Source organism: Pavona decussata, unplaced genomic scaffold, assembly GCF_977016875.1.
Source record: "Pavona decussata unplaced genomic scaffold, jaPavDecu1.1 SCAFFOLD_164, whole genome shotgun sequence".
In the NCBI taxonomy this organism is placed as follows: Eukaryota; Metazoa; Cnidaria; class Anthozoa; order Scleractinia; family Agariciidae; genus Pavona; species Pavona decussata.
Window position 1 is genome coordinate 1,271,041 of NW_028145575.1, and position 17,619 is coordinate 1,288,659.

At 38.1% G+C, this 17,619-nt stretch overlaps 1 protein-coding gene and 1 pseudogene across 4 annotated transcripts; one reads left to right on the forward strand and one right to left on the reverse strand.

The window, feature by feature from the left end:
• Positions 1-287: 287 nt before the first annotated feature.
• LOC146464406 (adrenocorticotropic hormone receptor-like) lies at positions 288-14,617 on the reverse strand. Of its 4 annotated transcripts, none has more exons than XM_085129908.1 (2): positions 14,481-14,617; positions 288-3,613 (listed from the first exon to the last, which is right to left on the reverse strand). In XM_085129908.1, the coding sequence occupies exon 2, from the start codon at positions 3,566-3,568 to the stop codon at positions 2,516-2,518; it is 1,053 nt and encodes a 350-aa protein (XP_084986034.1). In that variant the 5' UTR covers positions 3,569-3,613; positions 14,481-14,617; the 3' UTR covers positions 288-2,515. The 4 variants fall into 4 exon arrangements, with proteins under 4 accessions (XP_084986034.1, XP_084986031.1, XP_084986033.1 ...); XM_085129905.1 differs by lacking the exon at positions 14,481-14,617 and adding an exon at positions 11,816-11,919; XM_085129907.1 differs by lacking the exon at positions 14,481-14,617 and adding an exon at positions 11,820-11,892.
• LOC146464407 (uncharacterized) lies at positions 11,335-17,387 on the forward strand (annotated as a pseudogene).
• The last annotated feature ends 232 nt before the right edge of the window (positions 17,388-17,619 follow it).

Consider the following 17,619-nt stretch of genomic DNA (forward strand, 5'->3'; position numbering starts at 1 on the left):
TTGACAAGTTTGAAGGCCGCTCATTTAACATTAACGTTTTCTGTGGTTATCAGTCAAAGATCGCAAGGCTGAATGAGAACTGATCGCTGAGCGATAGCGGCACAGCCAGACATTAATGCACTCGTCATCGGCTTCCCCGAGGGGGGGACCCCGGGCTGATGTGGGGGAATACGGGGACTTTATGAGGACTTTGCAACAAATTTCTTCCCTTGTGGTGGGGGAAATGTGGGGCCCTACTCTCGGGGAAAATAGGGGACTCAACTTAGAGGAGATTGGGGACGATGTTTGTTCGCTCTATCGATGGCAAGATGGCGGAGGAGAACAAGAAGGTATGTTTTAAAATCCATTGTTTTTTGTCTATCAAACAGACCATCCGTCAAAAATTTGTACGTATTTGTAGGCATAGGCAACTTTAAAATTCCTCTGTGTATATATTATTGTTGATAGAGGTCACTGTTAAAGGTCAACAGTTCGTCTTTTGTTAGTGATATAATAGAACAAATTTAGAACAGCGTACACATTGTTAAGAATAGAAAAAGTTGATTTTTTTTAAATATTCACAAGAATGTTAATTTCTGAAGCATCACAGCAACTGTTCAGAGTACTCAGGAAACTTAAGGACGTTGTGTTTATGCCACGCCTTTTCGGTTGGCTCATTACAAATTTTAATCAATTCTGTTGCATAAGATGGAAAACTTGTTTACAATTAGTAGAGTAGTTTAAGTGTCACGCACGTTTTCAATGCTGTACCGTAGTGTCAAGAAACAAATGCTAATAATTTAGAGTGTAACAAACATTACAATGAGTATGCTAAGAAATAAACAAAAAGCAGTTGTAAACAGTTCAGCAAAATAGCTTGAAATAAAATGATCAGTATTTAGTTTTACCGCCTTTCTTGTTTATTATTAAATCCATTCTTTTGTTCATACTTTCGATAATTTTATCAATTACAGCCTTATCCATACTCAATATTGTCTCTCTTACGCGTTTATAGAAGTCCAAAAAAATTTCCCAAGTTATGCTGTTCGCGATGGTGTCCTTTGTCAAGCGGTCTTTTACGAGCTTAAAAAAGTTCTCGATTGGATTTATTTCTTGGCTCCTTGGGGAGATGGAAAGTAGTTCGGCTCCCTATGTACAAACATGGACAAAAGTTGTTGAGACACATGAAAATGACCAACCATTTTTCCCTAGGTGTATATTCTCCTCTCTCCGCTCGTGAAAGGTAGCTTCCCCTTCCCCCTTTTCCAATGTTGGAAACAAATAAACCTCCATGAAGCGTTTTGCAACATTGTTTTTTTTTGGGGGGGGAGGGGGGTGACTAGAGATGAAAAAGGTGTTTTCATACAAATGCAAAATGCCGTTGTTAGTTCGAAAGCGTTATTTTTGGTAAATTGTCTCAACACTTTTGTCCATGATTGGAGACCTCTTGTATAGTTTTTTTTTTTTTTTTTGGAAAGTTACTTTTCATTATATACAAAGAAAACTATTTTCTTATGAAAAGCTTTGCACTTAGCCTCGATTTCATAATGAGGTTTCAAAGCAACTCGGTCGTTTCAACTTGGACAAATAAAGAGCAAATCATAGCGTCGATGAGCATGTGAAAGAAGCAATTGTCAATAAAATGTATTGTGTAATGCTTTTAAATTTTGAACGCTCTGTTTTTATGTATAATTAATCTAAGTGGTTTTATAATACAAAAGATTGCATTTTAGAGAGTTTGCGTCTCTTGGAAAACAGGCCAAAGTCTTTGCGTCCACTTGACCGTGTTCAGATCGTTTTACCAGACTTCCAAAATAAGGCTATGTCTACACTATACCGGTTAGCTCCTGTGCCGGCACTAAAAACTTATCGGATGGGGCTTTTGTTCACACACAAAACGCCGATTTGGGATCGATTTTTGTGCCGGAGCGATGCTGCGCTGCTTCGGTCTTGAAAGTGAATCGTCACATATCTGATAGGTTTTCGTGACACTTCTTGAGTAGTGTGAATAGAGAATCGAGTGGAAGGATGGCGGCGGTTTTGGGCCAACTCTGTTCGCACCAGACAAGAGTATTTTTCAAAACGGCATAAAATGCTTTCCAGCATAGTGTAGGAATATGGAAACGGTACAAGCAGTACAAGCCCAGACTCGTACTCAGTCGCCACATTGTACTTATTTGTAGGTTCAGAGTTGGATTCAACAGTGTATTGAGGCACATGGGGTGTCCAATCTTCTCTCGCCCCATGGCAAACAAATAAAGAGCGACCAAAGCTGTAATATCAAAGGACCGGCGGTCGTTTTCAAAAGTTTGCCTTTTCTCACTGTTCAGAAGTTTTTCGAGGTCTGTGTTTCAAAACATCTCTTGGTGCGGATAGAATTTATAAGTACAAAATGATGGTTAATTCTTTACTAGAACAAAACTGAATTTACTTGCGGAGAGTTCAGTTCTGAAATTGTTCGCGAAAACAAATGACTTCTTTGAAGCTATAATTTACTCTACAACACACGGCAATGGCCTTTTTCCTCTGGGATTGGTTAAAGGGCAGAATCGTATATCTCCCCTTTGGGGGGTTGGATCTCTTGGAAAACGTCACGTACACTTGATCCTAAGTCACGTTGTAAACATTTGTGGGCTCCAACCACTTGTATCTTTTTGGACAGAGCCTTATGCAACCCAAGGACCTTAATGAACGCTACGTAATACCTTCGACTTCTCGCACAGTATATGTAAGGGTTAATGGATGAATTACAAACTGAAAAAACGTGGAGAAAATTGAAAACCATGAAAAACTTGGTGCGATCAGGGTCGTTGGCCAGAGCAGGTGGAACGATCAGAAGCGGCAGCCAGCAGGTAATAGCTACTCCAAGGATAATGGCGATGGTTTTTGCTGCTTTTCGATTCTTGCGACTGCTGCAGAACCTTTCCGCTTCCGTTGAACGCCGGTTCTGTGGTATCTGGGCCACTGAACCCTCCAGCCTTTTTGCGACCAAAAATATGTATAAGTAAATTAATATTGTTCCAACAAGGACTGCAACGAAGTAAACAGACAAGTATGACTGTGAAGCGAGTCCCTGTGACCATATTCCTCCATAGACGATTGAAAATATCCAAATGAAAATCACAGTCAGAATAGCGCGTCTCTTCGTCACAAACAAGTCATACTTCAACGGAAATCTAATGGAGATCAGCCTTTCCACTGTCACTCCAAACATGTTCGAAACCGAAGCAATCTGCGCTACATGTCCAAGAAAACTACTTGAAATTTTTAAAACGTCCATTTGTGCAGAGACCGCTTCCAAGTGTGCCAGGCGTGCCACCCTCAAGGGCTGGTACAGTGCTGTAACCAGGAGGTCGGACAAAGATAGGCTAAAAATGAACAAGTCTGAAATGTCCCGCAGGTTATCAAACTTGATTATGGACAAGAGGACCAAGGTGTTTCCAAGACTCCCCACCATACTGGCCACTCCTAGTATGGCGCATAAGACCACCACCAGTGGCATGTCAAGAGTTTGGATGACTGTAGACAAAGTTGGCCCTGTTATGGTAGAATCAAAAGTCGCGCTTGACAAAAACGAAGAATTCTTCATCGTCGATTTCTCTTATGTCATCTATCCACTGTATGACATGTCAATCTAAAGAGATATTTTAAAATTTGTTATTTAACTTACATCTAAATTCAGAGACCGTTTCAGACGTTACGCAAGCAAGTAAGCTAGTGAGTAAGTTAGTGAGTGAGTGAGTGAGTGAGTGAGTGAGTGAGTGAGTGAGTGAGTGAGTGAGTGGGTGGGTGGGTGGGTGGGTGAGGGGTGAGAAAGTAAGTAAGAGTTATTCACAGGGAGCCTGCAACAGTCTATTTCAGAAGAGGGATGGAAACAACTGGACCGTATCCACTTTGAAGGTCGTCTTGGATGTTAGTCGAAGGGAAATATCTAACAACATTTTGAACACCTTTAAAAGAACTTTCATAATATTGAGAAACAGCTGGTGCATGTGGAGTAATCATTTCTATAGCTAGACCTTTGCTGTTAAAATGACTGTAAGAGTTTGCCTTTAGTTACTGTACTTCAGCAGGGAATGAATCTATTTGGGCCGACGACGGCAGTTGCACGCTGTTCCGGCAAGGCATACGAGAACAATTCCCTTTGAACAAAGTGAATGATATTCACCTTTTAATTCTTGTAAAGTTTACGGTGGTCATTTTATAAAACGCAAAACCAGCGACAGCGCCAATCGATCACTGAAAATACTGTTCTTATCTGGCTAAAAGCTTCAATGATCAATAGTACATTGAACACATTATCGAATGTTTTATGGAAGGGCTAACACCTCATTAAATTCTTGTTTAAATACCTTCTCGTTAATTCCTCACCGAGTTCCGCTTTGCTGTTATAAGCCTGACTAAGAAATGAAGACCTACTTTGTTTCAAAAGCCCGTTGATACGTTGTTTAAACCTCATTGCATTCAGTTAGATTGTCGTGTTAGTGCCAACGAATAGAATCCCCATGCCGTAACTTTAGGAGTTAAAAACTTTTAGCAGTTGTTAATGGTTGCTTATGTTTTAAATGGAAGGAAGTTTGCATCTACGTCATTGCATTATAGGGCTGCGGTTTTTCACAGATAAAAGTACTTGAAGTCCAACGAAACTAAAATGAAATAGAGGAAATTGTCTTGCCTTATCGTAAAATGATGACATTACGTACGTACACAGCTCAACACAGCTCCCTTTCCCTTTCAATTTACTTTTCCATCTTCAGTCTTTGGGTAATCACGTATGCTCCAGAAAACTTGAAAATAATTATATGTTTCTTGAAGATTGGCAGGTTCTTATTTCAGTTATGTAATATATCAAACACGAAGAAGAGTATTCCAAGTTTTTTCTCAACCAACTGTGAGGTGTCTGGATATCGGATGAAACAGTCGAAATAGCTTTTCAAAGCACTAATAATTCTTGGAAAAATTCCGAAAGCAGAAGCTCATCAAATTTTATGATTATTAATCTTGATCACATTTCCAAACCTTCCTCACGGTAGTGATTGCCTTTGTTTTCTCTTCATGAATTATTAATGTATTTGATAAGATGGCATCTCGTGTGGTCACCGCTTTTTAAAACAGTTGTTCTGAAAAGTGTACGTGAAGACCATTTTCTCCTTTCAGCGCGTGTGAGTAATGTAACACTGACAAATCGCAATTTATTTACAATCATACATCAACCTTGACATTTGACTGCCGTCAGTTTAATGTTGTTCATTAGAGTACTCTCCACCCTAACAGGATGCACTGTCTATCTACAAAACAGCTGTGTTTACTTGGAAATATTTTGAACGAAAATAAGAAGGAGGGATTCAGAATATAGCTAACAATATCGCAACGAGTTAGAAAATTAGTGCCGTCTGAAATTGTAATTACAGATGAAGTTATAAGTTCCGCTTTTACTCAAGAAAAAAGCCTTATTGACAAAATGAGAAAATTATTTCGTGAGTCAATATTTTAAGGAAATCTAAATAGCCTTGACACAAAACGTGTCACTCGTTTTTGGCGCTGTTTTGTTCATTTCCTGCTTTTGTGTAAGATGCTCTTACGTAAGCTTCATTAGTTTGTCTTAGCAGTTCCTCCTGAACTGATGATTACTGCCACCCGACCATTAAATTGGGCACTCGGTTGTTCTAAATACGAATCTCAATAGCTTTTGATTACTATGACCAAACCTATTTTATTCTGATGGATGAAAATTGAAAGAAGAAGGAAGACAAAAACGTCCAGTCGAACTAAACATTAAAGTTTTTCGACAATACTACTTGGCTTTAAATTTTTTTATCCATTTGTCTCTAAATGTAAGAAACTGGTTCATAAAGTAAACTTGGGTCGCTTGACATGCGCAAAATTTCATTTCCAACACGATTAACAAGGATAATTTTTTATATTTTGTACACTAAAAAGTGGTTGTACGAAGTTTACACAAAGTAATAATCCCGTAACTGGCGACGGGAAAGGCTACCAAAAACAAATGAAACCTTCGCAAAAGGCGCAAATGTGGGATTGGCAAAATCCAACGCCAGTGATGAAAGATCGGGAAAAAATGAAAGTTGTTGCTACCATGGGTTTCGATGACATAACATGACGCGACCCAAACTGAAAATTGACTTTATCGACGAATCATCATGTAGTAAGTAGTTACCTTGGAAACTATCGTGCTCAAGCAAGTAGATAAGGTATTCTCGCTTTTTTCAAAACTATGATTGAACTATGATTAGACGCCATCACTAGAACTGAAAAAGAATTTCATCAATTTCGTAGTCAGGTTGCCGGACCGAATGTAGCAAAGAAACAAAGGAATAAAGACACTCTGGTAAACAGAAAGAGAAAAATATATATTAAACCCACTGAAATCCGGTAACGTATACCGTAACTGTGAAATAGAGTCTCTACCGGCATCAGTTCTTGCTTACGCGCCCCAAAATCAAACTCGGCCGAAAATTTTTACAGACAAATGCACCAAAATTTAAAACGTGGTTACTCACTTTTTATCCCGGTATCAGCAATCCAATTTTGCCAAAGAGTCTTTTCCCTGGCATCCTAAGCTCAAAATTCATCTTTTGTCAGATGTCTGCAAATTTGATGGAAATTATCATGACACCGGACTTCGGCTTTTTCGGCTTCGGCTTTTACTGATTCCCATGCTGTGGTTCAAGCCTTGTTTACCACATTTTCGTAATGGAGGAGGGTAGCATCCTGTCGAAGAGGCGTTCCTTTTTTTATTTTTGTTGTTGTTGCTGTTTATTTTGCGAGCAAGTGCGGAGGAGCTCGCTTATCGCCCACAAAACCAATTAAAAACTTAAAAGCGTCTTCTGCAAGCTAAAGGATAGCGTAGGATATTCCAAGTTGTTTTATTTAGGTGGTGTCTCCCACGTGGGCTACCTGTGACGCGATAGATCTTTCGAATGAACATTATGCCTTTTTTTTTTTATTAAGTTTACAACAGAAAAAATTACTTCATTAAGAAATGACAAGCTCAATAGACTCTGTAAGCGGTACAATATTGCAGGCGGGTCTGGATTTCCATAACATTGAAAATAGTATTAAGCATACTCAAATGAGCACAATATAACAAAGATGAGTGGGGAAGGAATAACAGCTGATTTGAGAGAGGATCTCTAAGATATCACTTTAATTATTCATAACTCACACTTGAAGTCCATCCACCTAAGACATCATTGATAATATGCACGTTGTACTGATTAAAAACAACATCAAAGCGCTAAAAGGTTGGGGGAGCAGGCCGAATGACAAATATTGTCACATTGAATTTCAACTGTAATGCAAATTTAGTAACACGACTTTTATCAATGACATGAAATTTAAGCGCACCGTGGAGCTGCCTTTTAAGATCATTGAGGATTTAATTTATAACGACAGGAAAATAGCCATTTCAAAAAGGGCTATAAATTGCACGAAAACGCTTATTATAAGGAAATGAAACTTGCTGAAGCTCGGTAATCACAAACCGTGTTGTTATCGGCTGTTATTGAAACAACTAACTTGTTACGTAATCCTGGAGTTAAGTTAGCAACCCAAAGTTCTTGCTTATGTTCCAGCAATTACAAATACTGTTAGTATTTCTTAATCAGTTCAAGTCCGAGTTCTTTAATTTTGACTTCAATTCTTTTAAATTATTAAAACAAGAACGTTCGGCTTACGTGCGTTTGTTTCTCTAAATAAAGAAATCGCTGATAACGGCTCTGCCGCCAAATATTTACCTTTTTTAAGGCCTCCGCCAAAACTTTATCTTCGCGTGGATAGAACTGCCAGTTCTTACTACAAAATACAGTTTTTCGTTCGAGAATAAAACCGACAAATAATGAGAATTCATAAACACCAAAATGTTTTTAAATCATTGAATTTTGGCTAAGAGTGCAAGATCTTATAAAAATGAATGGATATACGGTTCAGCAAGTGGATGAATTAACACCAATCGAAACTGGACTTTAATAAAAATTCCGGCCTGCCATTGACATTTATCTAACAGCTTATTCAGCAACACTGCGAATAAAGGCCTCATGCAGGCGTGCATAAAAATAAGTAAATATGAATAGATAAATAATACAATATATTAATAACTTTGGCTTCACGCAATATTTCAAACGCTGATCGCAGAGGCTTTGGTGAATCTTTTGTGTTACCTTTAATGGCAAATTTTCTTCATCTTAAATTTGCTATTCCATGGTCGTTTGGCCCGTAAAATATTTTCCGAAAAGAACATTGCATGCTACTTTTTTAATCAAAGAGTCAAACTTATAAAACATGCATGCAACCTATTCAGTCGTTAGGTAACGGTTCATTTCATCATAATTCCGTTTGAAATCCAGCCAATCCTGATACAGGTTCTTTCAAAAAACTGACCAGGCTATTTTCTTCACGATTCTGTGATGGTGTAGATACGCTTTTGGTTTTTTTTGTTCTTATCTGCAAAACACTCATTAAACACACAATACAAATACACACTAAATACTCCATCTCCGGCTACTGACTCTAACACCTTTGTTGTGAATCGGTCCAAATATTTGATTTTGAGGCAGCAACGATATTCCGTTTAGATGTATCAGTGAAAAATGAATATATAAGTTTTCAAAAGGAGCTCTTTTTGCCGAACGTTTCTTTTTATTAAAGTGCACTGAGGTCTTCAATTAATTGTATATGATAAGTTAAGCGCCTACTGGTTACATTTCAGTCGCGCAGATAAACACACCAATGAAAGGTAAGGCCTTGAGTCAGGCTCCGCGCTCTGTTCAATTGTTAAGCCATTCAGCTCTCAAAATAAAGTCTGTTACTTGTTTTGTTTTTTTGTGTGGATATTGGACTGAATCAATGCATTTTTTCCACGGTGTATGGCCGGTTTGAATTACTGACATTCGTGCGTCGGGAAGTTTATGGAAAAAAAACACCTTGAACCTAGGGCTGCGTTTACGTCGGATCGCATTATAGAACAAGAACGCATGAAATGATTCCAAAAATCCTCAAAAAAAAAGGTTTGGGGGTTACCAGAATGCAAAAGGGGTCTTAAATATCGTGTGCAGGTAATTATTTGTAGATTCTTCTTCCTAAATTTACCTCAAACGAGTTTTGAAAAGCCGGGCTATTTTGTGTATTCTTGTTCCGAGCGTGGTCAATCGAACGCGACCTCGTTACCAAAACCATCGAATCTACTTTGTTATTTTCTTCGAGAAAGTACAACGACTAAGAGAATTACCAAAGTCTGGGCTAAGATCATATTTTTTTTTTTACCCTGATCGTGTGGCGATAACATATAAAATCTTCACATTTTTTTACCTCGTTCAATAGATTTCCGTGCCTCTCCCAAGCTGTTCAAACTGATGCGGTGTGAAAGCAGCTGGGCAGGGCTGAAGGATAGTTTGCTTCTCAACGAGCAGTTCTGTCTTGCTTCATCTCAACCAACAGTTCATACAAATTACATCCCATTTAAATAACAATATGAACGATCACATTGGACCAAAAATCACTTTGGAAACAATTTCCAATGAACTCTTTTGTCTGTGTTCGTCTGCCACATTCGAGGTAGAGAATGAACTTAAATGACGCTCCCGGAACGGCGCACGTATAATTCGTAGATTTGACGGGCCAAAATTTACAAATGCTTGAAGCAGTGACAGCGTAGTTTTCCAGCTGTTTCTTGGTTGGAAAATTTCATCACGTAACCATATTCACATCCTTTGAAATTGCGCTCTATTTGCTAACTTGCTGCCTAAGTTTGCTTTCGGGAAATTTCAAACAAATGCAAATTCTATTGCAAATTGAACTCAAAGACCAAAAAAAACATTTTTAGCTCATTTTAAATCAGTGGTCATCAGAATGGCAAAGTTTTTTACAGAAATGGCTAAAATAGTTATAGGAAAAAGCTGAGAGTTTGTTAACCTCACAAAACAGGAATGTATTTAATTTTCAAAAACGTTGCCTTTCCTTATTGAAGGGAGAGTAAGATTGTGCCGCCATCACTTTCAAAAGGGTTCCATTATCCATAATTCTTGATGAAAAAAATTGGACATGTTATAATGATCTAAAACACACACAGATTAAAACCGATTGCTATTGTCAGGAAAAAAACCAGGATGAACTTTCGCAGGTCGTCGAACTTTAACATCAAATACTGATTTGGTTTATGCATACAAGACTTGTTTAAGACCGATATTGTGTTGCCTGCACGCCGAGATAGTAATTTCATCTAATCAGTAAACATTTTAAACAGAACAATTTTAGTAAGGGGAAGTAATATTAACGTACCAGTGATATTGTTAGCGCGGCTTCGCTACTTATAAGCCGCGGCGCAATTAATATACTCGAAGTAATAATTGCCCAACTGATTCTCTCTTTTATTATTACTTTCTCAAGTACGACTGCAATAATGACGAATCGCAAGCACAGAAAATGAAGCGCATTATTACTAGCGCAACTGCAAACAGGTCACAACGTTAAAGATCTTTCTTTGTCCTTTCACTGATGTGATTGAGTTGACGCTTCCGGATAGTTCATTTTTAATTTCAAACGCAAATGCTCTCTGTTGTTCGTGCACTAGTGCTTGAAAGCCTGTGGCCAGGGTATGGCCGCAGGAAAACAGTTGTCCAACAAATTATCATAATGCTAATTCTTCACGGTGGGGATAATGTATTACTTTTTTTCATGGAAGTGTACCGTAGAATTCGCGTTAAATGTTTGGGTGGAAAAGGACAAGCAACAACCGAGTTTATTTGGGAAGAACTAAAGAAATTGTTTCGTGCTAGGAAATACGTGAAAGCAACTCAAAATGAATTGTCTCTTTTTTACATTGGGTCATTGTAGCTATAAGCATAAATAGAAACTCTGGGCGAACAGGGTAAATAGTCTATAAATGTTAGCCTTGGCGCAAAAGGGTTGTTATTTTTCTTGAGCGCACTTTTTTAGCTTTTTCCTGTGTGAAGAACTCCGTTATTATAGCTTGGAACTTTGCTCACCACATTTTACTTTGATTTTAAATTGCTAAACGTCTAAATTCAAGCCGGTTACTATTGTTTCAAAAATTTGTCATGATCTCAGTTTTTCATTTTAGTGGCACTTTGATTAGTCCGAACAAAATTACATAAAACGCTAGACTACCCAGCAATCTCACCGAGCATCACTTCCCTGTGGCACCGTTTAAAAGAGACCTTTAAGATTATGGTGCAAATGCGAGTACAAGTACGACTAAGAGTTTTTCCAACGGACAAAGAGCGCACGCGAGTGAATCAGTGTCATTTTGGCCAATAAACGAAATAGCCGTCGTCATTTTACTACGAGTTTTTGTGAGAACGGCGTAGTGGCGAAAACATGACGTCCTCAGTCGAAACGTAGGTGAGTTCGTCTTTTTGGAATTACAAAAGGGCTTAGCTATCATCATTTAAAACAACTGCATCAAGTTCGTCGCTCGCGAAGAGTAAAATGAAGCTTCAGACAGACAGCTTGCTGCATCTGAAGGGGCTACCCTGAGCGTTATAAATCAATAAAGGTTCTTCTTCTTCTTCTTCCTGGGATATATCTCTTCTTAATACTTCGCTAAAAATTTGAAGTCAATTTTGTATTCATGTTCGTAGTCGAACTAGAATCTCAAACCCCCTAATATGCTGTACAAGGCGATTCTAACTTTCGAGTCTGTGGGTCAAACCCCAAAGCTTAGTATAACCATGCGATTCTAACTTTTTAATTAATCGGTCGATATTTTGCAAAATGAAAGAAAGTTGTTGTTTTTCCTGTTCGATTTGGTTTGCTCCTTAGAACTTTTAAGTTAAATATTAAAAAATTGAGAACTTACTTACTGACAACTCTCTCTCTAACACGTTTCTCTTGCCTTCGTTTCAATAATACTCAGGTCTTAAACCTATGAATCTTGCAATTGACTCCGCGGATGTTTCTCTCTCTATCCAACCTTACACTGAGCATGTACTATTCTCATTAACACGTTTAAATACACAAATTGAAGTTTTCAGTAGATGTAGCCGGTGCAGCCAATCGCTTATTCGAAACTGATCGTTGGACACAGCGAAAGTCAATAATAGATTACATGTTCGATGAAACCAGCCATATAATTTCTATGACAGTCAGTTTAATTAAAAACACAAAATTGGATGCAGACTTCTACTTTCACTGCTAACAAACAATCTAATTAAATAAGATGGTATTACTTTTCTTTAATCTCAAAAGCAATGATCTTCTCTGAAAGTTTACCGTATTTATTCAATAGCCTCTCACATGAAGATCTTCCGTGACTGAGTTGAGATAACTTTCTTTCTAACAATGACACCGGCAGATTAAGAACACAAATATTTATTTTTTGCATCACGTATTTTGTTCTCAAAATTGATCAAATTAATTATGGTGTCAGCACTGAAAATAAAATACATTTATAGAAGCTGAACTGATTACTGAAAACAAATTGTCAGTATTTCCTGTAACGACACAATTCTTGACGGCAAATGCTGGGGTTATATAACTGCAGAACTCATGATTAGCAAAAAAAGTGGGCTTTAATACTTTATACTGATTTTAAATTAAAATAGTTAACTCCTACACAGAAGGTTAAACCAGTAAATAAAATACATTTTCGGCTTCAGCTTTCATCTAATAAAAGATATTTAAATCCAACTCATACAATTCATTCTCAGGTTCGCAGAATGCAATTGTCTTGAGCTAAAGTCCTGTAGAGGAAGTTTTTGTTTAATTTAAGCATAACATATAAAGTATGAAAGCCCAGTTTTTGTTCAGCATATGCTCTGTAGTTAAATTAAGTCCCGGTATTTCCTCAAGAATTGTGTCGTTATAGGAAATACTGAAAGCTTGTTTTCAGTAATCAGTTCCGTTTTTAACTGTTCCCTATTTACAACTAGCTCGATCATGAATTTACATGTATAAAAAATGTCGAAGAGGAATTTCTTTTTTCTTGGCTTTCACCGCTAACTTATCAAATCTTCGAATTAGAATATATATTTTTTATTCAGTTGGTATGTTTTCTTAAATGTATTAGCTTTCTTATCTCAGTGATGCTTTTGATTTGCATCGGTAAAATTTTAAAACTGAGAAATGTTTCCACTATAAAAGATTAATTCTTAAGGAAAGTAACTCATGATCCTCTCCATGGTTTGTTTCAGGGTCGAAAACCTGTTGGGAAGGCCTTCATCGCCTCAGAAAATTCTGATTAATTTAAGTGAGATAAAAAACTAGCATATTCTTCAGTGGAATGTCGCACCTCAAACTTTCGAAACGCTAGAAAAATAATCCCTTTTGTTTTCGAAGAGTCAAATATGTAGCCGCTTAAAATGTCAAAAAAAATAAATAAATAAAAAAAGAAGAAGGAAGCATTTTTGGAAGCCAACAGAAGCAGATTTTGGATTTTTCAGCTAAAGAATTCAAGCAGGATCATACGTTGTACGCTTACAAAAATTTGCCTTAAAGGGGAAGTATGACGCGAATTTGATGTCATTTCAAAACCCAAAAATGTTTGTTTGTCAACAGAAACAAAAAAATTGTTGTCTAGTTTTGTTATAAATTATTCCCCCAGTACAATAGAACTGTCGATTAGTGCCTCTGGTTCTTCATCATCTTGCATTTGTGTTTCCAAAATGCCCTAGAACAGACCACGAGTTGTTCCTTTCAAGAACTGGGTTGATTGATTTCTTTCCTCTCGTTGTTCTAGAATTCAGTATTTCAGTTGTAGCAAGTGAAGGTTTTATCTCACCATTTTTAACAAAAAAAAAGTCAAAAACCCCATTAAACTTCCCCTTTAAGAACTCCTTAACAAGAACGTAAAACAATCTGGGAGTACAGAGAACGGCTTTTTAAGCATTGTGCTGAAATATTCTCGTGGGTTAATGGCGTTGCCTCTGCTAAATGATCACAGAAATAAAACACTCTGTTGTCCGCCGCGTATTCTATGTAATTAGTACAACACATATAAAGGTTTCTTCTATTTCCGATATGGATGGGAAATTGGTACGTGGATTAATTGAAAAGCTTGACGTTGATTTTTGTTAATCAAAAAGCAAAGTAACCAACATAATTTGAACCGAATGAATCGGAAGAAACAAAATTATAATATATCTCGTAAGCAAAAATTTATTTGGGGGTGTTTAAGGATAAACAAAAAGTTTTTTCGTAAAATTTTGAATCATACTCGCCGGTTCTTTGCTCTCCCTGCGAGAAAGGAAGCCTTTTTTTGATTTTTTTTTAAAAAATACTTTCCTTGTGATCGACCTCTAGAGACCGTGACGCTGATTCATGAGATATCTCTGGCTTACAGTCCGAATCCAATCTCGTCGGTATTTCCGCTACCACGTTTAAATTTCTGTGTATTTTGTAATTTAAGTGAAAACTGCAAGCAACAAAGATCTATTTATATAGTTTTACATAATTTCGTATGATTAGTCCGTTTTTAATGCCATAAAGAACAGATGTAAACAGCCTGGTTTTTCTTAGAATCTTACCTGTTTTTCAGATTTTCGTCGGACCGAACACGATTCGTTCTTGCGATGTAGCACTTCGCGATGAACAACGAAGTCGGCCGAATAACTGAGTCCAGCTTTCGGCTAGTTATATGTTTTAATTTGTTATTTTATCCTTCATTCACTGGCAGGTTATGTGCTTCTTGGTTAAAGTTCATCAAATATATCAAGAACATCTTTTAAAGGTCTGAACCTCTGCGGTTTCACTCCAATCAAAGACACCAACCGGAATTCAACATCTCACAAAGGATAGAAACTCTTTTATTAAAACTGTAGTGGTTTTGGTTTCGTGGATTGAAAATAAAAAACTGAGCCACGTCGAAATACAACAGTTCAGTACGTCCCCAAAAATATATATTTTCCCTTGCCATGGAATGTAACATACTAAATGTGTGGTGTGCAAAGTCAAGTATACATAGTGATTAGGGGTCGTAGGGTTTTTGACCTCTTTTGTTAAAAATGTGAAAAAGGCCTTCACTTAGCTAGCTACTTCTAGAACAACGAGAGGAAAGAAATCAACTAAATTCTTAAAAGGAACAATTCGTGATCTGTTCTAGTGCATTTTGGAAACAAAAATGCGAGACCTTGGTTAACGTTAGCCTAACATTTTTCACGTTTCAATCCATTCCGACCAACTCTGTCTCTGGCCAGAGACACTAATCGACTGTTTTATTGACCCGGGGGTAAAACTAGGCATTTTTTTTTATGTTTCTGTTGACAGACAAACATTTTGGAGTTTTGAAATGACATCAAATTCGTGTGATATTTCCCCAGTTGTGTTTCAAAGCTTTCCGAATTCACTGGCGTTAGTTTACTTCCACAAACATGATGTGTGCGCCGGCAGTAGGTCCGGCCCTAACTTCTGCAAAGAGCGGCAGTTTGGCGTTTTAATCATTGTGTACACGAGTCGAAAGTGCGACTGATACTTAAGGAAACTAGAAATTGAAAAATTAAAATGCTGTCGTTGAATTCCACTGATATGAGTTGAGCATAAATTACGTTTAGTTATTTTTGCTAATTAGGCAGGGGCACCCAACGGATCGTTTCGGTAAATTATCTGTTCGGAAGGCCCTTAAGGACGGTGCCTACTAATACCGAAGAATTTTTGTGTGGTTTATGACTATGCGGGAAAAGCAGATCTCACCAAGGCCTACTTGAATCCAAAAAGAAAATTGGGGGTAACCACGCATTTTTCAGAGATAATTAAGCAATAATATCTCTAAAAAACGCCAAAATATGAAGCAATGTATGGGATTTTTTCCTAAATTGAAGCTTAATTATCTCTGAAAAATGCATGGTTACCCCCAATTTTCTTTTGAGATACCAAAAGCATTTGGTAATTTCTGCTTTCTCCGTGTAGTTTTAAACCGCGCAAAAATATCCTTGTATTAGTGCGCACCACCCATAGGAAACCCGAGTAACTCCAGATGCGCAGAACGTATGCGCAGTAACAATAGTAGGCACCGTCCTTAAATCTCCTGCAATTTTCTGAGAGGAATTTTCACCTCGAACTTTCGTGATATGGGAAATTTAAGGCCCTTTGTTTTCGGATAGATAAAAATCTCGTTTCGGGTGCCGAAAAAAGGTCAGCTAAGATTTTCGGAAAGGAAATAAGGACATTGGGAAATGGACAAAGATGCCCTACTAATTTCGAACAGTCTAAGGTTGCCCTAGAATGACCGCACAGATAAAAATATTATAGCGCGGCCTAAAATGAACCTTCAGAGCTTTAAAGGCACTCCATATAGCCTAAAATAGCGTTTTAAAGGATCTGAGAGAAAACTGTCGTTGGGTGCCCCTGATTAGGTGCGTATCATATGACGTCAGTAAGCTTATCGTAACGCGAGCTTCGTTGATCGGTCAGTCATAAGCTCGTTTTCATAGAGCAAGCAAGACATTCTTCTTCTTCTTCTTCTTCGTCATTCTTCTTCATTTTGCCTTTGCCGATTCTACCCATCGGAATATCAAGTCTCACGTTAGCGTTTATGCTAAGTTTTGTTGTTCGGTTTCTTGCCCTCCCTTCCCTATTCAAACCCCCTTTGTTATACGCTACCTGACGTCGCTTATCTTACCCTCTCTGGGCGAGCTTATGGCACAATCATTAACCATCTTAGCAGCCTTAAGCACGTTAACCAGCTTTTAGGTTTTGGTAAGGTCTGGGACTCACATTATCGTTTTCAGTTAGTTCTTTGAGGCGCCAAGCGATACCTCGGCGTGGCTCCTACTCGTAAACATCCTATTACGCCGGAGCTCTTGCTTCAAGTATACCCCTTATTTACCTTAGATACACCTGTACATGCCGCCATGTAGGCGCTATTTCTCGTCGCGTTTTTTACCTTTTTACGTAAATCTAATTTAGTTCCTGATGCGCCAAATTGCATTTCTTCCCAAGTTCCGTTGCGGTCTGATTTAGTCTTCACCTCCCAGGGCGCCACGCTACATATTCGGGCTTCTAAGAATATTCAATATCAACAGCGTTCTTTGTCAATCCCCTTGCCTCGCATTCCTGGTTCACCTCCCTGTTCCGTCACAGCTTTACGGCATCATCTGCCGCTCAACTCCGGTCTGTCTCATGCGCCGCTTTTCTCGTTCATTTCCCCCACGCCTCAGCTCTTATTTCCTCTTACGTATCGCCATTTTTGCGCTTTTCTTTCCAAGGCCATTAGTGCACTCGGTTTAGTCCCGGCCCATTATTCTCCTCACAGCTTTAGGCGCGGCGGTGCTAGTTTTGCTTTTAAATGCAACGTTCCCGCCCAACTTATCCAGCGGCAAGGTGATTGGCAAAGCGACGCCTATCTCGTGTATCTTGAGATGACTCCTGCTCAAAAGCAACTTGCAGTCAACACTATGGCTGCAAATGTTCCGCGTTTCTCTCGTCCTTACATGTAAGGCGGGGGTCTACATGAAAGCCGTTTTCACGCCGCTTAAAATCGGTTCAACGGAAATATCTCGTTCGCGTTTCCAGCAATACAAAAACCCTATGCTCGTTACACAAATCAATGTTTTGGGGTTTTTTTTGTAAATTTTTGGCTGATTTTTAGGTATATTTGGGAGGAGATAGTTTTTCTCAAAAGAGTATTAAAATTAAGAGAAATAAGAAATATTGAAGATTTAGTGAAGT